The sequence below is a fragment of the Microplitis demolitor genome, chromosome 3, assembly GCF_026212275.2.
Source record: "Microplitis demolitor isolate Queensland-Clemson2020A chromosome 3, iyMicDemo2.1a, whole genome shotgun sequence".
In the NCBI taxonomy this organism is placed as follows: domain Eukaryota; kingdom Metazoa; phylum Arthropoda; class Insecta; order Hymenoptera; family Braconidae; genus Microplitis; species Microplitis demolitor.
The window spans coordinates 20,492,640-20,516,899 of record NC_068547.1 but is presented as its reverse complement, the minus strand read 5'-3'; the positions used below and the strand labels follow the sequence as shown (position 1 = coordinate 20,516,899).

The 24,260-nt window shown below is 31.3% G+C and overlaps 1 protein-coding gene across 3 annotated transcripts; it reads left to right on the top strand.

Moving 5' to 3' along the window:
- Nucleotides 1-445: 445 nt before the first annotated feature.
- LOC103577522 (protein gooseberry) lies at nucleotides 446-18,323 on the top strand. Of its 3 annotated transcripts, none has more exons than XM_008558191.2 (6): nucleotides 446-924; nucleotides 11,187-11,500; nucleotides 11,849-11,975; nucleotides 14,754-14,928; nucleotides 15,117-15,407; nucleotides 17,537-18,323. In XM_008558191.2, exons 2-6 carry the CDS (start codon nucleotides 11,270-11,272, stop codon nucleotides 17,799-17,801), a joined length of 1,089 nt encoding a protein of 362 aa, XP_008556413.1. In that variant the 5' UTR covers nucleotides 446-924; nucleotides 11,187-11,269; the 3' UTR covers nucleotides 17,802-18,323. The 3 variants fall into 3 exon arrangements, with proteins under 3 accessions (XP_008556413.1, XP_008556412.1, XP_008556410.1); XM_008558190.2 differs by lacking the exon at nucleotides 446-924 and adding an exon at nucleotides 6,821-7,157; XM_008558188.2 differs by lacking the exon at nucleotides 446-924 and adding an exon at nucleotides 6,821-7,157 and having other exon boundaries at nucleotides 11,846-11,975.
- The last annotated feature ends 5,937 nt before the right edge of the window (nucleotides 18,324-24,260 follow it).

The window sequence follows — 24,260 nt, the reverse complement described above, 5'->3', positions numbered from 1 at the left end:
CCGAACGATTAATTTTCGACGAGAAAATTTTTTTAGTCACAAAATTTATTTTTAATTGAATTATTAATCGTGACGAGATAATTTTATAGTTAAATATGTTTTATTTAATCACGACGATGTGACAAAATGAATAAGCGATAAATTTTAATATAATAATCACGGATATTATAAAAAAGTAATTTAAATACGCGTCCGCGAAGTAAACCCGGCAACTTTTTTCGATAGAATGGCATCAAGTAGCTGGAGAACAATTGAGATAATTCTAGAAGCTCTGAGTTGGCGATTATCGATTCGCACATCTATCGACTTGATCTCGATCAATCACAGAGCTAGATTTCAAAAATTTGAATTTTAGTTTAAATTTAGCTGGGAGTGGGGATGACGACCCAATCACCGCTCAGTCGAATTAAAATTGGAGGGGATAACAAGAAGGAGAAGACAATAGACTGTAGTGAAGCTTGCAGCTAAATAACACTTGTGCTAACAATACATATTTGACCCTTTCAAACAAATTACTCATCAAATTTATCGTTAATAATCTCGGGAATGTTGTGTTCATTTAAATATTTGAAATTTTCTGTATTAAATCATTTAAAAAATTCAGTAAAAAGTATCAGGTTATTTTTTATATTTGAATCTAAGTGATTGTTGTAGATTTTAATTCAAATTAATTGAGGTTAAAAAAATAATTAGATAATATTTTTAAATTAAAATAATTTTTTGAAATAGTGATCAATAAAATATTAAATATTAAGTGATTAAAAATATACAGTGATGACAATTAGTTTGAAAAAAAAATAAAAAAAAACGCAGAGATGGTTCATGAAAATGCTACGTGAGTTCCAGTCAGTAAATAGAAGATTCCAGACAGTGAATAAAAAAAATGACCAAGTCTTCGAATCAGAAAAAATAAAATAACGTTGGGTAAGTAAATGACATTAATTTTATTTTTTAATTAATATTTTCTGAGACTAGCTCATAGAATCTTGATCCGCATTTAATTGCGCTCATAATGACATAAGTAATTTGGTTATTTTGATAAACATAACAATTTTGAGTATACACTCATGTGTAAAAAAAAAGTGATCCTGAAATTGACAGACAATCACCAATTTTCAGATTTTTTTTGTTAATAAATCAGTTACAAATAAAAAACTAAGAATATGTACATTTAGAAAATTCAAAAAACTTTAGATGGAAATGTTCCAAATATTTTTTTTTATTTATCGTTGATGACAATTTTTAATTAAAAAAATTTTGAAGTAAGTGAATTAAATAAAAATAGAATAAAATTTAAAAAATACGCATTTATAGTATTTGAAAATGAGAATGCGCATTTTTTTATTTCTTATATTTTTAATTGTTTAAGTCGTTTATTTGTAATTTGAAATTTGTCTTACGTCTGCGACATTCACACTCATAAATAAATACAAATTACTTTTTTACGGTATTTAAATAATTTCCCAAGAATTTATATCAATTCTTACTGGTTTAAAAATTTCTGACGACTACAATGCATTCTAAAGTCAATATTATAGTCAATCATTTTTTTTATTTATCGAAAATTAATTTTCTTTCAAAATTAAAATTGAATTTATTGAATTATTCTTATTTTCTTTAAAATTCAACACCTAAAAAAAATAATATAATTTTTACAATAATTTATGTGAGCCCAAAAATTTTAAGGATAATTTTCTTACAATTGTGTTTAATTTATTTATTTCTTTCGAACTCTTATTTAATTAGAAAAAAAAAATTAAAACATGTTACAATGCGTATTGAAAATAGTGTATTTGTCCTTTTTCTCGTTGTTTGTATTGCATTGTGTACATCGTGTTCTAAGGCACTTGAATCGTTTATATGACAATAATACCCGTCGGCACACGGGTTCTTCAAAGACTGGTACCGTGATGCCGCCATTTTGATCCTGGCCGACAAAAGTACCGTCATCTTGATTTACTGACCACAATTGTCAATAGCTCGATTGTTATCAAAGAGGCAAACATCTACCAATACCTGCCTAATATGGATCTCTATTTCTTAACTCCCATGTGCATACAAATATGCGCTATATATATAAACCATCACCCATTGATAATCCTTAAGCTAAAATATATTAGAACACCTACCAAACTCTGCTCTGTTTAGAGCTTCTGTACTCTAAAATTTTTATATACCTGCGTGTGGTCTGTGTATGTATTCTCCAACACAAGTTTCGTGGCAGGCAACCATGACCATGATCCGTGACATGGCATTGTTGATCACGGGAAAGTTGTGAATGAAAATTGATCGAGGGGTAGTTTGAGGGATCGTGGGCGGCCGAAATAGTAACCAGGTCGAACAAATTTTTTTAACGCTATATAATTGTGTATATAAACGTCCGGTACCAAAAGTTGCAACTATATTTTATTCACTTGTAATTACATAAGTACACGGAGAAATTATTCTTGTTTGAAATGCTATGACGTCATGACAAAGCCGGACTATGCACAGAAAAAAAGGATTTCTTGCACCGATAAATTTTTTCTAGTTTTTAAAATATTTTTGTCTTCATTCCATAATGCGAAATATTTCTTGCGCTGAGAAATTATTTTTTTCTGTGTCTTGGCCACCTGACAAAAATTGAAATAAACACATGCTAAAATTACTATGGCCATAGTAAAATTGACTATGGTTACAGTAATTTGTGATATAATCCTTGTCAATTTTACTGTGGCCACAGTAATTTTCACATGTGTTTATTTCAATTTCCTTTGAGTGGCTAACATGGCCCAGCTTTAATATGGCACCGTGCGATTAAAAACAAGAATAATTTCTTTGTGTACTCAAATTTTCAAATTCACTTGAATCTTTAATTTTTTAAATTGATTGTATTCGACACAAAGATTAGCATTTGTTTATTAATATTTTTACTCCCTGATAAATTTGAAATGAAGTCAATAATATCCTTAAATTTTTTTTCTTCAAGATAATTATAAGCCGGATTTGACAGATACCACGCAAATTTACTCGGTATAATTTACAATAAATAAATTTAAAATAAAATAAAATATGTATATATAACTGATTAAATATTTAACGATTGCACGGATTACAGTTGTACGTCTTTAATTGCTACCAACAGGTCGTGAGGCATAGTATTATAGTTTACTCTTTATTATATTTAATTACAACTAATTAACATAAATCTCACGGATTTAGTACATATACAAACATATTGGGCTTTAAAAGAGGACGAAGTACATTTAGTTACTCTCAAACTCAGGTTCAGTAAATTTAAAAAAAAGAAAAAAGTAATTCTTCCGGACAGGGTTATTACATAAACGATAAGTATAATATAATAATAACATAAATATGAAGTAATACCGGGAATGTTTAAATACTTTTCTTTGATAAGGGGTTTCGAGGTGTACGAGGGACAAAGTTCTCTCTCAAGCATTTGGCCATTACGACTACGAGCAACTACGGCTTTTACCCTGGCGGTTTGCGGCGCGTCAAAGAGTGCTCATTAAATGCCGGCAATTAACCGCGGGCTAACTCAAGGGACCCCGAGAGCAATATCTATATATATAAGTAGTGCTACACGGCCTTCGGCGGCTTGAGGCTCGCGCACGCCTCAGAGAAAGAGATTATTCTCATGTATAATACTACTTTCAGAGACTCAGGTGTAAATGTTTTAACCCCACTCGTCTTCGTTGTCGACGTTGTCGTTATCATTATCGTACACCGAGAAATTATTCTCCTTTGAAATGATATGGTGTCATAGTAAAGCCGGACCATGTTCTCCATCCAAAATTTCTCATAGAATCCACTAAGAAGGAAACTTTTGGATAGGGTCGGTCACCTGCAGAAATTTAAATAAACACATGGAAAAATTACTATGGTCATAGTAATTCTTGCATATGTTTATTTCAACTTCCGTCAGGTAGCCATCATCCTGTTTCAAGTTTGGTCGATAGCATAATTAAAAATGATAGGTTTCGAGCTAACATTTTTCTCCGTACAAGTTTACAAAATATTGAAAAATGTTGAAGAATTTAAATCAAGTTTATTTTTTTTCCTTTTACAAATCACTTATAGCCATCACCATTTGTTACTCATGTTTTTCTGTTAATTTAATTATTAAATTTGTTATAAGGATGTATTTAGGAAGTACCTGTCAAAAGAATTCACTTCTAACTTATTGTAAGCATATATCAAGTAAAATTAATTGTTACAAGAAATAACGCCCACTGTTTGTCATACAAATTGTTGGATAGTCCGTTGGGAGTATCTTTCATATACAGCATTTTCTTGTAGGTAGTAGAGTATTCAGTAGTAGTGTGTAGTTGTAGCTGACCAGAGCGTATATGAGGATTCTAATACTCACAGATGGTTATTCTAACTATCGTTGCACTGTGTTTCTGTATTATTTCTTAAACTGACTTGTCAAAATACGTCAATGCATGAGTAATAGTTGTCACGAGGCACACTGCAGTGAACGAGTACATAAGTTCATACCATACAATAAATATTCATTCTTAAAAATTTCATTCTTTATCCTCATAATATATTTTCATTCTTGTAGACGAAAAGTCAATGGAAACAATTAGCCAGTTTTAAAACCCATAGGGAAAACACTCCAAAGACACCTTTTCCGTAAACAGTCATTCTTTCTTACAATCTTACAATTTCGGTGATAAATTTTTATCCATTTTTATTTATGACGATTTACCTACTGATCTATTATATATTTTTTGTCTCGAAATACTATAAAGAGTAAAGTGTACGTGTACATGTCCATGCCCACCTTTTAAGTCTATATTCGAGAGGACAAAACTTAATGTGATCCATCATATGCAAGCCAGCAGGGGTAACAAACGTTGCTATCTTAAAATTTATATGTTACGTTCAGTTTCGTATATTTTGCTTTAACCTCAGACATATTCAACCCAGCTATTCAATGAAAAAAAAAAATATTACTCCTGGGAGTTTTTTAACAATCGTTATGATTGAGACGTTAACTCAAGTTTGGTTACTCTTTGGAGACGAAAATAAACCAAGACATTTAGATTTTAAATAATACACACATGATGGAATTTGCTCTAGGGAAATTTATAAATACTATTTTTCTTCAATGTACGAAGACAAAAATTTTCTTAGGACTACATGGAAAAAAATTTGTGGTTCTTCTAATCATAATATTGTAGTAAAACATTGTAGTAGCGAGTACTCCGATATGTATTAAAGGATACTACATAAATAGTACTGACATTACTACACATGTGGTTCAGATTATTCCAAAACTCATAGTAACCTCAACTACAGCTACTGCTGTAGCAACTACAATTTTTGTCCGTAGAAAAAATTTTCATGTTCAATTTATAATGAAAAAAATTTTCTTGGGCCGAGTAATAATTTTTTGCGTCAAGAAAACCTTTTTTTCTATTTATGAATTAACTTATTAATATCACATACTCAATGAAATAAATTTTGAATAATTATCTGTCATCAATAATAAAAAATTAAAACTCATAAAAATATTTACACTAAAAAATACGTTTACAAGTCTGACAGTTAATTAATTTGGATTAATATGTCAGTGACAAATAAAATAAAATTAGAGCGCGATAAATCAAAAAAGAAAGTCATTTGAGTAGTGCTCGCATTATAAGTACATAAATATATTAAATACTGTCATCGGTGAGAGTAAACCTGGATTTTATCATTTAATTTATCATATATGTATATGCCCAGTCATCTTTCAGCGCCTAATAAAAGAACATATATGTACTCAACCAACGCCAAGTTCCTAATCAGATACGGTGCACAACCAACTCTCCATGTCGCACTTCTCTCGTCATTATTCCATAATGCATATCTTAATGATTATGAAACACTGAGACACGCCGACAAACTGCAACCTTAATTTTCTTATCTCTCTTGCTCTTCATTTTTGAAACTCAACTTTTAACATTTATTTAATGCATATCCTGTACATACATACAAGTATACAGATCTGCAATGTATGCAAAAAAGGAAATAGAATCACGTGATACCCATACCAACTCACGTCTGCACCCGTCCCACGCTTCTGCAATCAGCTCCTCATAAACTACAATCACGGCACGTGTCTCTATACCGTTTTTATCCATTCATCCTCCGAGTACTGCACTTTTGTACATTTACTTATTTTTAATTTTACAAAAAATAAAATTATTGTTTTATAAAATTATTTTTAAAAAATCATATGCCGCAAAAAAATTTTTTTTCCATAAGAAAATATTTTGCTGCAAAAAAAAAATTTCTATGATATGTTTTAAAGTTATTGTGAATAATAACAAACATTAAACTTTAGTTTACATAAATATGATAAATATCTGAATGTGCAATCGTAAAAAAATAAATAATATTTGCGTGGGAGTAGGTGAAGACGTTCGGGCGGAGCAAAACCTGAGACCACCTCTTAGGTATCATAATAAAAAAAAAAAATCAAATAAAAAAATGAAAATAAAAAAAAAATGAACAGTAGTATAAACCAATGTTCGGCAACGCAAATGCGTCAGTCGTAGGCGCGTGGTCTGTAGATTTCTTTCGCGGTTTACCATCACCACAGCTTCTCATTCTCGTTCTTTTTAATTTTCCATCCCCGTCTTCCTCGTCGTCGCCGTCTTATTCTTAACAATTCCACGCTCTGAAACCCAAAGAAGAGGCGGAGTCTCTCCTTTTACGACAGCCTCAACGGCCTACCTTTTTCCCGGGTGGTCGCTCTTTGGTCACGATACAGCCAAGAGAAATCACTGGCTGAGATCCCACTTCTGAATCCAGTTGGAGCTGAGACCCCGAGCTTAGCAGGTCTGGTTAACTTGTCATTCCAAGGAAACATCGACACACTTCTCATCATTTCATTAAACAAAAACAACAACAACAACAACAATTATCATCATTAATAATAAACAATCATTTTTTATTACCATTGTTTAAATCTCTTGATCGAGTTTCGTCCTTGTGAATCAGTCGCTTTAGTTCGTGAACACTTGAATAGTGATTTAAATTATTCTATAGACACCTAAGAGACAATTGTTTGGTGTAGTGATTTTTAAATTTAAATTGTAAAAACTAAATGGCTGTCAGTACTCTTAATATGGCACCATACTTCACTGGATATCCTTTCCAAGGTACTTACTTTTTTTTTTTAAATACAAACAATTTATTTATAAATACCATTGCAGATAATTACCTCATATTATTAAATTCAATAGAAAATAATTTTTATTTAAATTTAAAAATAAAAATACATAAGTTGATGCAATCATGAAAATAAATTAAAATAATTATTTAAAGGACATTAATAGAGTTAAATAAAATGGAGTTAGCCGACGGTAGACAATTTTCTTACATCACTACTCACTTATAATATTTATATTTATTTAATTTTATTATCATCACCATAAAACTTATAATGACAGTCTATAAAGACTGACCTCGGGTTCAAAATTATTTAAAAATCATAATTTTAAATTGAATTACTCTCTATAATCAGTAAGGTTCTTTTGAATATTTCAATCGGGATTTTATTATTTCAATATTAAATTTATATTTTAAAAGTAATACTTTTGTTACAAAGTGTAGTTGTGTAATTTATTTTAGAAAAAATATATAAATGAAACGTTTAAGGGTAAAAATAAGAGTGCGTTTACAACATATATGAAGTCGTGTTACTACACGCGGTGGGCGGTGGAACAGCATGTTCGAACGTGGGTATCTAATGTCTGATATCGGATTGCCCTGAGGCGACGGCACGTTGATTGAAGCCCAGGTAACTTGGAACAACGTATATCTCTAAGTACATGCGTCCCGCACGTACTCAATTCTTTTTCTTATATACATTAACTAAGTCGGAGTATCTGAGTCCTGCGTCATGAGTAGTCGAACTCTATCGATGAACTCCAACATCATTTTCCCCACAATATTAAATAATAGATAAAAAAAAAAGTTCGAGCTGCTGTAAAAAAATAACTCGCTAATAAAAAACCGCAGACACTTAAGGCGCGAAATTTAATTTTTGAACCCCTTTGGGTTTTATCGTCAAGCCTCGAGTTTTTTTATTCACGCTCATCATGAGCATTAACATGATAGCTGGAAATCAATTGCTGGTTATCAATAATTCATATTCTAAATTATTTTATCGCGTCGTGGTACTTTTATTTTAAAAATAACGCAGGTTGAATTGCATTTACCAGGGTGGTCTGCTCTTACTCTCTCTCTTTCTTTCTTGTTTACCTCTTTATAAATAATACAAGGCCCAAAAGAGCCTGCCCAAAATGAATGGGAAAGAAAGGGAGAGAGAAAGAGAGTTAAAAGTTTAACCTAATTGCGGAAGGAAGCAAAGGATAAGCGACTTTGCGAAGACACCGCATCATCATCGAACGCTTGTAAATTCTCAAGGCATGTAATTTTGTCAAAAACAACCCATAATTATTTAGCGCGTAGTACGCGCGTTATATATGAACCAGACTGCCAACTAAACTAAAATTAACTAAAATAACAAAATAAAATAAAATAAGTAAATATCTTCATATATATATATATATATATATATATATATATATATATATATATATATATATATACGTGCATTCATAAATAAGTAAATTACTCATCTGTTCTTTTAACACTGCTGGATTCATAATTATTATTGAACCGATGACGTTTTAAAATGCACAGTGTAAATGTATTTAATGTATTACGAGTCCTTAATGTACATATATATGAATGACGGCAATTAAAGTTTGATGAATGCCTTTGGATAAAAAATAGTAATAAAAATACGTAAATTATTGGTTAGCATGATCATTTGTCTTTTGCAACTGTTTTATTTTACTATTTTACCTCATACACTTATACAGTAAATAATAATTTTATAAATTGGAATAGGAACAAGTGGGCAAGATGATTATATAAATTATATACATTCGTAATAGTATTAAAATAAAAAGTATAGATCTGTAGATCGGAATGAGTTGGGCGTTGTCTTAAATTAGATCTCTCATTGTTGTCATCATCATTTTTTTTTTTTACTATATCTTTACCTAGGCTCCTTATATATAAATACATATATATGTATGTATGTATGGATGGATGGATGTAACCGGCTTCGCTAAAGGTCTGGTATACTGGTAGGTTTCTCTGCTTAAGGTCTGAACACGCTTTGGGGCCCAGAGTAGATCGCGCGGTCGTCCGCGTTTGCGCACCTACCCAACGCGTCGGTCGGGCGGTGCCTTTTGATCTCGCCTGTAATCCCGGCGGGCCCCGCGGCCTCACTGACGTCATCTGAGAGGTGTCCAGCCTGTTCAATTCTGCATTTAGCGTTCACGTTCACGTCCTGGCTTTGCTTTTACTAATATATATTATGTGTAATGTATAGTAAGCTTACGCTAGTAGATGATGTTTATGTTGCTCGAGTAGATGTTGATGATGATAAATTTCATGATGTGCACTGTGCAATACTTTTAAGTAGTAGGAAAATTACAAATAACTTTTCAAACTCGATTATAGATACACGGAAAAAAATGGACAAAAATTACTATGTGGAAAGTCACCCGAAACCACTAATAGGATCCGATAGCTTTTACTTTTGACGGAAGTAAAAAATTACTACAGTAAAAAATCTAGTATCTGATCAGAAAACTAGTACTCGATCACTTGATGTATATCTATATTTAGTCAAATTTCATATATATAGATATACAAATACATGAGTGATCCAGTACTAGTTCCCTGATTGGGTACTAAGATCTCTGATCGAGTACTGGGTCTCTTACCTTATTCCTGAAGAGAGTAAAATGTATGATTTTCATATGAACTGCTTTCATAGATAAATACCCAAATCATTAAATAAAATATTTAATTCGATGCGTAAAGTTACTATTTATCAAATAAAATGCTTTTTATTCGGAAATTTCAGTTTATATCTAAAGCTCATTTGAAATTTCCATTTGCTCATGCAAGTGCAACAAGGATCGCTTCGTATTTCCACATGTGTGTGAGAAAGAGATAAATATTATATTCTCTTAAGTAAAATATGCTATCATAAATTAAAAATTACTGTGTTTGTATCTTTTACTTATGGAATAGTAATTTTTCACGTATGCCAGTTTTAATTATAATTATAATTGAATTTTTAGATTCATTTTTTTCCGTGAACGCGTTTACTTAAATGAAAAATTTTAAATAAATAAATTTATACCAATAATATCACAAATGATGTAACGTTATAAATTTAATTTTAGTATTAAGTTAATACGGTGTTTTTCGTGCTCATGGATTATGAATAAGTAGAAACATAAAATAAAATGAATGCTGATAAACCATAGCTCTTTATCGTATTCAATTATTTGTAGCCTCGTAAAGTATTTGCTAGTGATAAGTCTGTCTAGTATTGAAACAGCTAAATCTACATTTATGTATATGTGTCTCACAATATATATAGCTGCTGTATTTTAAATTTATATATACACATTATAATTTATGTTTTTGTTGATTTAGTTATTTATCAACTGATAAAAAAAATAATAAATGCCACTTTAAATTAACGTTAATTATAGAAATATTTTCATTAGCAATTATTTAATACTAAAAAATACTTGTTTTATTTAACATAACTTTTTGTTGTTTGCTAATTTAAATATATAATTATAAACATGTAAAAATAATATATATACATAGATATTTATATGTAAAGAGTTAGAGTCCTTGAACAAGTTAATCCATAAAAAAGAAAATTAAATGCAAGTATAAGATAAATAAATAAAAGAGTTAAAGTAAATTTACTACTCGTACGTATTAAAACAGCAAAACCACAACCGTAACTTGGCGGATGGATGGGCAAAAAGATTTTCTTTGACTCGTGATGTGCAACTGGACTTGTCTTTTGCAAGTATCCTTTGCACGCGATCCTCTCCCGCAGTCCCCATCTCATTCACTTTCTTTCCCGCTTTTAAATACTTCAGCCAGCCGTATAATATTTTGTTTATACTGTTTTACTCAGTAATTGCATTATAAAACTAATGAAGAGTCATTACCAGTATTTATATAAATTAGCGCGGGTAGTTATTATTTTTTATTTCAAAATTCAGAGAACCTGATTCCTTGATGGTTGCAATTATTTTATATTTTTAAACCTTAAAATCCATATTTTCTTCCAGGGCAAGGACGAGTCAATCAATTGGGCGGCGTATTCATCAACGGTCGACCACTGCCGCATCACATTCGTATCAAGATCGTTCAGATGGCTGCAGCTGGTGTGAGACCTTGTGTAATTTCCCGGCAACTTCGCGTATCCCATGGCTGTGTATCCAAGATACTCAACAGGTACCAGGAAACAGGATCCGTTAAACCTGGAGTAATTGGTGGCAGTAAACCGCGCGTCGCTACTCCAGAAGTTGAAGCCAGAATTGAAGATCTCAAACGTCAGAAGCCTGGAATTTTTTCATGGGAAATTCGCGATCAATTAATAAAGGTCTGCTGATAAAACAACTTGTTACTTTAGCCATAAATTTTTATTAAATTATTGAAAAAGCCGTCAATAATTTGTGATCCTGAAATTAGCGGACAATTAACAATTTTTGAATTTTTTTTTTCTACTAATTAATTACAAAAAAAAAAAACTAAAAATATGCACATGTAGAAAAATGAAACAACTATATGTGCAATTAATTCAAATATTTTATTTTTACTATCTATCGTTTTTAGAAAAATCCAAAAGTAGACGTCGGCTAAATTCAGTATCAATAATTTTTAATAAAACAAATAATTAATTTAATATGTTAAAATAATACTAACTAGTCCAATGCGGTTTTGTTAGCAGGATGGAGTCTGCGATAAAACATCGGCACCATCGGTATCAAGTATATCTCGTCTATTACGTGGACCAACAAATCAAACACGTCTCGGTGATGACCCAAGACGTAATCATTCTATTGATGGAATTCTCGGTACGTTTATTATTATTATTATTATTATTATTATTATTATTATTATTACTATTCTTTTTTTTTATTTTGGTATACTTTCATAATCATTTAATTTATATACAAAAAGAAGTGATTCTTCAATTACTTCTTCAATTATCCCGGAAGTATTTCGAAGTATTTCATAATCTAGAACAAAATAAATTTTATTTTAAATAATTAAAGAAGAATATTTATATGAAAACTTATTCTTCAATAATATATACTTATAATATAATTTTTAGGATAAAATACATATAAGGCTTTAGCTTTAGCAGAAAATCATGTCGGCATTTATAAAGAGAATTCCGCGTTATATTTATTAGGACGCTGGTGAAACATCAGCAGCCATATACACACATAGACCATAGCTATATATATATATATATATATATATATATACATATATATATATATATATGTATATGTATAAGTATCTTTCTCTTTTTTTACGAAGAAATATATTAGACGTCCCGTGGTGAGCGCGAATGTCTTGAGTTTATTATCTTCTCGCCTGAAAGTTTCACATTTGATTAGAAGTCTCTGACTCCCTCCCTCCCTCACAGATTAAAAACTCCATATTCTCAAGCATAAAACAACTAAATAATAACTTAATCCCTACAGGACACTTTAAATTATAAAATTATATCGTATTATTTCCTTAAGCTTATTTTAAAATTATCAAGTAAAGCAAAGGCTAAAAAAATATAGTATTTTTTGCTAAAAAAAATCTCGGAGGTGCAGATGAGAGCATAAAGTCGGTACTCGCAAGAGTATTTGAGTCGCGGCGTGTGGTCTCTTACATTCGAAGTGGCTGCAGCTCCTCCTGCGGGATTGTGCCTCCTCTAATCTCGAGGAGTGCCGCCGAAGAAAGGAGTAAAGAGATTGTGGTAGGTACACTGAGTACATACTACGGTTTACTGTAAGTACATACCACTAAAAAAAATAAATTAAAACGAACCAACAGACACGAGAGTAGTCGACCGACAACTCTGTAAATTGATGTGCATCTATCTGTATCATGATCTTTCAATGATAACTCGCGAGTTAATTTTACTAAAAGTAACTTTAACATGAAACGTTATTTTGATTTTTCAATAAATCTACAAGAATAATAATACATCATCAGCAATACTTGTAACTAAATAAATCTGCTATTGATTTAGACACCTTACCATTTCATTAAATTATTCTATTCCTCCTAGCAAACTAGCCCCGTTAGCTCGTAAATCCAACACTTTTTAAATGCTTCTTATTTTATTTATTAAGCTCTGGCTCTTTCTAATGAAAAGATTTAAATCTAAAAATTGTTTATTAGTGTAAAGCTGTAAAATATTAAAAGCGTAAATGCCGTAGACTATTAGAGCCGTATAGTGAAGAGGAAAAAGAAATAAGACGATATTTAATAGCATGGATGGGTCGCGGAAATCGTCAGGCCATTCGAGCCAGCATCATCGGAGGCACTAGAGAAAATATATATATAAATATAAAAGAATATATCGGCTGGGCAGAGTGCAGCATAGCATGGTAGTGTATGCCCTCGAAGCGTTGCCGAGGATTTACGACTACCGCTATGGCCTTTAATCTTGCTTACCGCTCGCGAGCGCAAATGTTCTCCTCTAGCTTACTTTTATCTTGATATAGCTCCGAGTTAACTATTCTTCGCACCCTGACGGCTATGCCGCTCATATAAAATATGTATAAACCCGCTGATGCTGATGCTCCAGCCTATTGATTCAGACATGTTCCTGCCTTTCTGTCTTTGCTGATCGCTTCATTAGCCATTTATACTAATCAATGACTTTATCTCAAGATTTATCGCCATCTTCCTACTATTATTATTATTTAAACTCTATAATATGTAAATCGGAACCACTTTTTACATATATATATATATATTGATAAAAAGTTTAAGAGCATTAAAATAACTATAGAGTATAAAATATTTTAGTTTTTTATGTAAAATGTAATTTATATAGGGCAGTTGTATTAGAATAAAATTGTCTGATAATATATATGTATATATTTTTACGATTTGTAAAAACGAGATATATTAGCAAGTTGATTGTTGATCGGTACTTTAGGTTGACTAAAGTCCACAGTGTACGTGAGAGGCCTTCGCCTTATAGGAACGTATCCAACATGTCAAAGAACTTAATTCCTGTTGGCGTACGGACCCTAATTTCTTCGGTGTTTTAGTTTAGTATAGGTTAGCCAGCGAACGGCTGTAATCACGAAGGATTTAATGGTGGGTTGCAGTCTCGGGCGTGTGAACTGTGGGCGGTAACAATTCGCTTCCTATCTTCGGTATCTGACGTCTAGCACGTGCTGGAACTTAAATTCCACACTCTCTGGAGTTTTATATTTATATGTGTACATATATATATATACCATTACTTACATCAGTTGATTGCGTGAGCAAAGAATTTTCTTTATTCTATACATTTATATAGTATATGAGCATACTTTTCTTATATTGTGTGTCATTAGCCACTATTTTCCAGCGCCCTCAACAACTTTAACGAACCGTAGAATTAGATAAATTTAACGATTTATTTTTTATACACTTAAAGCGACAGATGCTTGATGTTGAATCGTTTTTATACAATTTATATTATATTAATTTTTTATTTTATCCTATTTTTATCTCATTTCTCTTTTCTATTAAAAAAAAAAAATTATATCTGCTGTGTTGAGTTTTTTTTGTTTGAAAATTTTTTATATTCTTCATATGATTGACGAATTCCTTCCGCATTTTTGCAGCAGGTGGTAGCAGCGGCGATGACTCCGACACCGAGAGCGAGCCGGGAATTACACTCAAGAGGAAGCAAAGACGCAGCAGAACAACATTTACTGGAGAACAGTTGGAACAGCTTGAAGCCGCCTTCCACAGAACCCAATATCCCGACGTTTATACTAGAGAAGAACTGGCTCAAAAGTACGCATCATTACATTCCACTTAATTTTTTAATTCCTAAGTATATCAATCAAACAAATTTTAATTTATGAATCAGACATTTGTTTATTTCATGACTCAAAAATTATGAAATCATTCAAGAATTCAATTTAATGATGATGATGATGATAATAATAATAATTCGATTGTGGCTATTTTTTATTTTACAGAACGAAATTGACAGAAGCACGAGTGCAAGTATGGTTTAGCAATCGACGTGCGCGTTTACGTAAACAACTCAACAGCCAGCAGTTGAATGCGTTTAATACGATGAGTCTTCAATCCTTCCAAACTCAGCACGGATATCCAAGTGGTGCCGACAGCTACCAAAGCTACGGTCAGGCCTCAGTAGCTGCGGCTGCAGCAACCACAGCGGGGTATCCTCAACACTACAATTACGGCGAAAACTACTACAGTGCTGCGCAGCAACAGTGGCCTCGAGCGACACCAGAAAACTATGGGTAAGTTTATATTCTTTTAAAGCATATCAAAAATCATTTTTTATCCACTCCTCTGCTACTTTTCGTCACACAAACTTTAAAAAACAAATTTTACCACTACACAGACAAGACGTACCATTTGTGGTCTTAATTTCTTGAAATTTATATAATGTAGCTTTCAAAACAAGTATTCAACACAATCATTACACTACTGTAATTCATTTTCTTATCAAGTTTTAGAAATTGTTGTATTTACATAAGAAATCGAAGTTTCCATTCCGGGTAAAGCTGGAGAGCTTTTTTTTTAATTAATCAAAAAGTATACAATAAAATTTCCATCTTTGTACACTGTAAAAAATTGGGAGTTAATTCGGAGTGATTACAGATTTTATTTAAATCCGCATTGACTTCAATTTGGGGTTTTAATATTAAAATAAACTCCCCGGAGTAGATTTCACTCCGAGCGAATTGAATAAATAAACAGTCATCTGCTCCAAATTCACTTTGGATTTAACCCGCGATCACTCCGCAAATTTTTTACAGTGTAGTGGGGTAAAAGTATCTTTGAAATCATTTTAAATTAATTTGTCGAGTGTCCGAAACTGGCCCATGATAAAAAACGGTACCTCTACCCTGTACTATTCTGAGCATCGCAACACAATTTAAAAAATGTACGTAGACATGACGTACACAAGAACACAATTGCGACAATTTAGATAAACTGGTATAAATACTAGGCTTTGATCAGTACGGTTACTTGTATTATGGCTCTGTAGAGTTAGTCTACTCGGCGGTCGAGAAATTCTTCTTCATCTCTCGCTCTTGGACGTCGGTGTGGTCCGCAATTATCTTACTAGGCCCATAATGAAACGCTACTGGCTCATAATCAACTCACTCCGCTCTCATCCTCAAACTTTTGGTATCCACCTATACTATTCAATCCATCTTTATTATATATACGTCTATACACATACACTTTTTTAATTTATTACACCCGGGCTGTCAATTATCAATTTATTTATATCATTAAATTAATTTATTTTTCGTACAAGTTTATTGTTACATAAATTACTCAACATTTTTTGAATCACACTAAACCTGTTTTTTTTTTTTTAACTAACAAGTAATAAGGTAATTATATTTATAAATATATCTATTAAAAAAAATTAATTATTCCTCATTTAATTTGCGTGTTGTGTGAAACTTAAATATTTATATCGATAATAATAATAATAATATATTATGACATATTTAAAAGAAAGTAAAAATATGTTTGTTACGATTTAAAAGGTTGTAAAAAATAATCAAAGTACAAATACCGCGCACACAATAATAATAATGCGGCGCTTACAGTGCGAGGAAAGTAAAATAGGGAGAGGGTGGCTGGAGAATTTCGCGCATATAAGGGCAACCTGTCATATGCTGCCATTCAGTTAGTATATATATATACTAACCGATTTTTAATAAGTCCGACTATCGGTCCTGCAATATAAAGTATCATGTTTCATAAACAAAATACTCTGGTCCCTTTATTGCGGTGTTTAAATTAACCGAATGCGTTACCTTCTCCTTTTACTTTCACGACTGTAATCAATATACATACACATTGATTAATTACATATAAATCTTTAACTCTTCTACACAAACACCTAAATTATTATTATTACTTACTACTTATTACACTGAGAAAAAAAATAACTTTTAGAAATATTGCGTATTCTTCTTATAAGAAATTATACTATTGAAAATTTTAAATAAAATTTTAAGATTCCATTAAAAATCATTTTCTTAATCGAAGAAATTAAAGTTCATATATATTTACTGTACATTTACTGTATGTGCTGTATATATACATGTATATATGTGCTGTATATTTACAAGCTATAGATATATAAATATATGGAGTAATCAGATACTAGTTCTCTGATCGAGTACTAGGTCTGTACCTTAAATAAATTCCGACTTTCTTCTATCAAGAAAATTATCCTTTAATTTAAATGGAGAATTAATAATAAAATAATTTTTATTGATTTACTATTTGAAAAAATATTGTTTTTACAAAAGTTAATTTTTTTTCTCAGTGTACATATCGTATTTAGTTTTTTTCTTTTTTTTTATGGTTATTATTACCGTTAATTCCTATGTTATAGACTTTTTAATAGCTCGCATTATGGAAGTACAAACCTGACATCAAATTTATCACCGAGCAATCTAAATCTCGGAGGCCTGGGCGGCAACGTCAGTCCGACAGGTTCTAATATGAGTGCTTGTATGGTCCAAGGGACAACAACTACTGTATCAAACGGAATGGGCCACCATCATCATCACGTGACACCTCACAGCCCGAGTGAAGCCAAAAGCGGTTATCCATACCTTGGTGCTATTGATTCACAAGTTTGCGGCCGAGTACACTGAACTTTAATTAATTAACTGAATAACAAATTACACTGTAAATTTGCGGAGTAATCGCGGACTGGATGACTGCGTATTTATTTAAAATTTACTTCGGAAGTTTATTTTAATACTAAAACTCCGTATCGGAGTGAGTGAGGATTTAAATAAAATCCAGTTCCGCAGTAAAAATAAACTTCCGGTTTACTCCATATGCGGAGTGATTTTTTTTAAAACTCCAAGTGACGGAGTCAATTCGGATTTAAATAAAATCCGTAATCACTCTGAAGTCACTCCCGATTTTTACAGTGTAACAAAATAAAATATCAATAAGTAATAAATTAATAATTAACAGACTAACTAGATTTAATTTTTTATATATCTAATAACTTAACAATTGTTGAGATACCAGTGACTTATTTATGAATTTAATAATTATATTAACTGATTGATTAGACATAGAAAATTTACCACGAGTGCCTTGATATTATCTTTTAATAATAATTATAACAAATTTATCAATGCAACGATATATAATTAATGCAATTAAATTGTTAATTATCACGTAGTACTTCTGTTGAAAATTTATTAGAAGAAATTTTAATGTAAATAAAAAAAAAGTAATTAATAATTAAAAAGAAAATGTAAATAAATTGATTTATAATTTTAAATTGGCGACATTATTAATTATTGATCAATGTGATTTATTATCTGTTTATTTAATTGGCCAGTTTATGTTTTGTAAATATGTCTATCTATTTTATTATATTTTTATTCTTAAGTAAATAAATAAATATATTTAACGAGTGTTTGAAGTTTGTACTGATAATAAAAATAAACAATAATATAAATTATCCGTCTTACTTTATTATTTATCTTGTAGAAAAAAAAAAAAATTATAGTAAATAATTTAAAAAATGATCTGATATGAGATGAGATGGGTAGCAAGTTAAAAGTTTAGTTTAGTTGGCACAACGAGCAATCATCCTGCCGTATATCTGGTGATGCTGTCGCCACGCATTTGTGCTCTATTGTGTAGCCGAAGTAGGTGGTCGTGCGGCTTCCATTCTTTTATTTTTTATTTCTCTCCTATTTTCTTTCTATCGCTCCGTCGTGTTTAAGTTTATCCTTCTTTAGAACCTTCTATCCTTTTCTAGGACTTTTTGACTTTTACGGGGTCTAAAAAAAAGAGAGTAAAAAAATATATAGAAGTAAAGTAGATGACGACGAGTCTCTTCTCTGTTCTCTATAATATTACACGTTTCGGCTCCTTCTTATTATTCTTCTTCGTCTTATTTCTTCTCAATAATATTATACTAAAGTCACAAAGTCGGCAAGTCACGTTTTTTGTCTTTTATGTTTTTTCTTTAAATGACTACCGTTAACCAGAAAACAACTACCGATGCACTGATTTCACATCTTATGGATTTATATTATTTTTATAGAAACAAAGATGCGGCGGTAGATGAAAGATTTTTATTTTTTCAAAGAAAAAAATAAATAAATTATTTCAGCAAAAAATTATTTATTAATGATAATGGTTCTATTTATAGTTTAAATAGACCAATTTATTTTTTTATTCATATTTAATTAAACTACTAAGACCTTGACCTACCGTGAAGGAAAAAAAATAAAAAACAAGTTTATTGGAGTGAAAAAATATATAAAATAAGACTGATGATTCATGAGAGCTGAGTTTACAAGTGGAATAGGATAAAGAAAACATAACAGATTGAGTGGAGTTGAAGAAGTAGGCCGCAATTGACTTGAATATAGGGGGTGAGGATCTCGAGCGTACATTACAAAGGAAAGCCGCTTGGGAAAAACCATAGGGAAAAATATATAGTAGACTAGATGACTACTGCACTCTGGTATTATAACATATATCAAGAGAATTGGGCGGAGACGAATGAATGGCGAATCATGAAAAAGGAAAACGCGATATGTGGGGTCTTCTTTCATAGTCAAGAGTCACGCGCCCATCGATCGTTTCTGTGATTTCTTTTGTAACTTTATTATAAAATGCCCGTTTCGATATTCAAAATTTTTTCGAGTATTTCTGATTTAAATTTCAAAGTTTCTTTTATTTTATCAGAAGTTGACTCACCTTTTTAACTTAAAATTTTTTAGTGTAAAAAAAATTACTGTGACATATCACCCTTAGTTGACAAAGTCAACTCTTTCTCTATATATTTAATTCACTACTATTTTTTCTACAATTTTTTAAAACCAGAAAATAGAATTTTATTTTTGAATTTTTTATTTTTAGTCACTTGTCAAATATGTCATTTTTTGACATTTCGTGTCAAAACCCTCAAAATTCAAGTCCGCCGTCGATTTTTGTCAAAGCGATGCAATGGCGGTTGTCATTTCATTTCAAACTCGTGACACTTGACTTTTTATTTATCTGCTGCATTTATAAAAAACATAATGAAATTTTATGCACAAATTCTAACTCGCTGTCATTTCAAATCAAATACCAGTGACACAAGTTCTGGGTCTAACTCGCAGCCTCGGTCGGCTCTGGTATTTTTTATTTTTATTTATCACTAAAAAGAGCAATCTAATATGTATATATATATATACAGACGCCCAGAGAAGAGAAGCTCTAGTGTTATGTGTAAGCAACGATCTAAAGTATAGAACGTATATATATATAAAGTTCGGATTCAAAATTAGCGATGTGAACTCGACAGATGTATCGGCAATGACAAAGCTGATAGGCGTGACGGTCTCCCGGCATCAAAAAGCCGCACCCCGTGTATATATGTTATATAGAGAAAAAAAATCTAGGGGCGGCGTTTAGATCCTCGATCCTTCTCATATTATTATACATACATCCACATATATGTCCCCATATAGGCACAAGCTTGTATGTTTTACGTATATATATGAACCATTATTTACAATCTATCCCCGCGTTGAGATTTTTTTAACACTAATACATCGAGCTCAGATTAAGAATAGCATTACCTCCTCTTGTGCCGTCATGAATTTACTTCCTCTCTTTTTTTGTTATGATGTTTACTCTTTACCCAACATTCATTGTCCTATCTATGAATCATTCCGGATGTAACCTTAATGCTTAATCCCAAAATCTATTTGCCCAAGGATCTTTATTTATTATTTTGTGGTCATAAGAAACGATTTCGTAAATAAAAAAGTCAAATTATTATATATATTTTTTGGACAAAAAATAATTTATTCAAAATAAAATAATGAAAAATTATATAATCAATCAAATTTGGGAGAAATGAATCAGGTCTTATAAAAAATAAATGAATGAAAGAAGGGTGAACGGTTATATAGCTTTTATATTATGGACCCTGTGTACTTGTAACCCTGGTTAAATGCATCATCGTTCGTCGAATGTCGAATGGGTTGGTATCACGGCCAATAGGAAAAAAGAACAGAACCAAAAGAAAAAGAGACAAAGAAAGTTGGTTGTGTCTACGAACAATGGAACAACCGAACAGATTAATCAAACTTAACTGAGCCAATGAAAACCGTGCAAATCCAACCCTAGGGGGGTACGTAAAACCGTTCACTGGGTATACATTGTAGTATTTATTCTCATAGTTTTCTATATTTTATCTTTGTCTTTTTGCCCACGCTAATTCTCCTGATGATGATGATACTGCTGTTGAGTTGGCTTCTCTATTCATTTCCTTTCTACTCTGCCACCAACGAGGTCCTACAGCTACTTGTATGATGACCAAAAAATATATATACTATACCTTTTCTGTCTTTGGTGTTGCGAATTTAATGATCGATCCTAAGTGACGGAAAAAATTTTTCACCCTATATGACTAGTTATTTTTTCATTTTAATTTTTAAAAAATCATCTAAATAATTTATCTCAATTATTTACATCTTATTTATTTTATTTTTTATTCTTCATAAACTTTATAAAATTATTTAAAAAAAAAAAAACTTCATACGTTTTGAATTTAAAGCTAAACGACATAAAAATTTTTTTTCGCTTCATTCAATTCAAAAAAAATTTTTCACTCATTGCACATTGCAAAAAATTTTTTACAACATCTAAATTGATGAGAAATAAAAAAAAATATATAAAATGTGGACATGATAAACCTGGGAACAAAATGGTCGTCATTGTCACTTAGTCAGTATTAGGGGGTTGGAATAAAGAACATAAAAAGGGATGAAGAGAAAGAGAGCAAAAGTTATGTCCCGTAGACCTATTGCTGCAACATGAAAGTATAATACTGATGTATGTCACGAGTATACATGCACAGAGTATGCATACATAGATAGATACAACACTAATACATCGTTCATCACTGAAATATATAATAGTTGAGGACACCGGGTGCCTTGCTCGGGGTTACCGGTCGGGGCCCAAGCCTCCCCTCTCGATCTATACGCGTATCGCCTCGCAAAAGATCAACAAACGCGGCATGATGCGCGACCAATCAGCGCGGCGAGACCAGCTGCCGCCGCCGACATCCAACAAAACGGCAACCGGGTCGCCGCGACAGCGTTGGCGGCAATGCATTTTATATTTTCTGTTTCTGGTCTTTACTTACACATTCATACCGACCATCCCATGTAGTAAACCATAGACCATCAGCCATCAACCGAATATTTCCATTCATCATGCTCAGTTACTCAACCAACTTTTTTTACACAAAAAAATTTTTTTTCTATCCCCTACTTATATCTCATACTTCATATATATTAACTACTAACTGTAATTCACCCTCTACTTAACTTACTATAACAGATTTTTAAACATTTGGCTTCATTACACGGGCAATCTGCCACCGAAAAAATGCCTTGGAAAAAATAAAAACCTCTAAAAATTTACTTTGTAACAAGAGCTGGCCTATATTTTTTTTAATACTAATAATATAGCCGGTAAATTAATTTTTATGACCCACTAATTTTTATTATAATTTATACGCAAAAAGTGATAAATTAATAACGGGCCTGTTTAGCTGAGATCTGAATTTAAATAAATTTTTTTTTCGTACAAAAAAATTTGTCATTTAAATAAAGATGTAAAGTAAGATAAAATATATATATATTACGGACAATGATAATATGTAAATAAATGTTTACTTAAAAAATTTAAATAATTTTTCTGTGATATGTAATGTACGAGAGAGAATCGTCGAAACTGGTGTCAGAAGGCATCGTAGCAAATCAAAATTTCACGTTAAGAATATTTACAAGTGGAACCGCATAATTGGCCTAATCAAATTCTCCACCGGTTGTGAGTTGGAATAATATATATATATATGTATTTATACAGCAGCAAGATAGAGACTAGTTGAAAAAGCATATACACCACAGCAAAAGCGTTTAAGTTGGTATGACGCCGCATAGTAAACCGGCGGATCGGTATAAGGTATAAGCAGCCATGTCATCACGCGTTATACGAACTTAGTTCTGCTGATGATGAAAAGACTCGAACAATCCCCTTATAATAATTCTGTGTGAGGTCTCATCACGTTCACTATTCCACGGCTTTTTCCGCGTCGTTCTGCTTTTATTATCTATTTACCCATCTATCGATATATATATAGATATATTTTTTCACTTTTCAAATTGCATCGCTAATCAATAAGTCATCCCTTAACTAGATCGTCGTCCCATTGATTGTTAAATAAAAATTATCCGCTACTTGAAATAAATATTTTCTATTTATTTTCAAACGTAAAAAATTTTTCAAGAACCGAAACGAAGCAAAGGATTTGAAGAAAATTATACATTAGACTCAATTGAAAAGTCATATTTAAGCATCTCGTTTATTTTTTTCATAAAAATAATAATACTGACCTAACTCATTCAGTCATTGTCATCATCTAATCTTGTTAAAATAAACAACAAAATACCCGTTGAGATTTTATGGATGCAAGAGACAATAAAAATTTTCGTCGAGCTTTAAATGTATGACAATAGAAATGTTTAAAATCCACAAGATTCGTGTCAGAGAAAATTTTTCTTTGGTGAGAAACTTACTGACGTGTTAAATCCGTTGACAGTAAGTGTGAAATAATAATAAGAGACACTGGTATACCCGTGGATTATATATTTGCCACGAGCATATATATATAATGTAACTCGACCACCAAGAGTTTTTGTGGTAAAAAGCTTTAAGTTTAAAGATCTCATCCACAAGCCGTAAGACGCGAATGTGAAAACACCAAGTGGGAGGTCTTCATAGTATTTTAAAGTTTGTCAGATTTTTGGATTAGTCGAAAGGTTTTTTTTTCTTTTCCAAGATATATTTTCCTTGCTTTCATTATTTAAGATTTTTTTCCGGTCCTCAGGGAGAACTTTTTTAACAAGAAATATAATTTTTAATATGAAACCTTTCTTCGAAGTAATAAAATATAATATTTATCGTCACATTTATAAATATTATTTTTTTTTACTAAATATATTACTCTGCATTACAGAGTTTTATCCCCATACATCTTAAAATTCTTAACTTGGTCGTTGTAAAAAAACCGT

Excerpts from the sequence above, each read along its gene's own strand:
- LOC103577522 (XM_008558188.2), top strand. The coding sequence starts at position 7,103 with ATGGCTGTCAGTACTCTTAATATGGCACCATACTTCACTGGATATCCT. Across the intron at positions 11,501-11,845 it reads TTCGCGATCAATTAATAAAG|CAGGATGGAGTCTGCGATAA; the intron begins GTCTGCTGATAA and ends CGGTTTTGTTAG. Across the intron at positions 15,408-17,536 it reads GCGACACCAGAAAACTATGG|ACTTTTTAATAGCTCGCATT; the intron begins GTAAGTTTATAT and ends CCTATGTTATAG.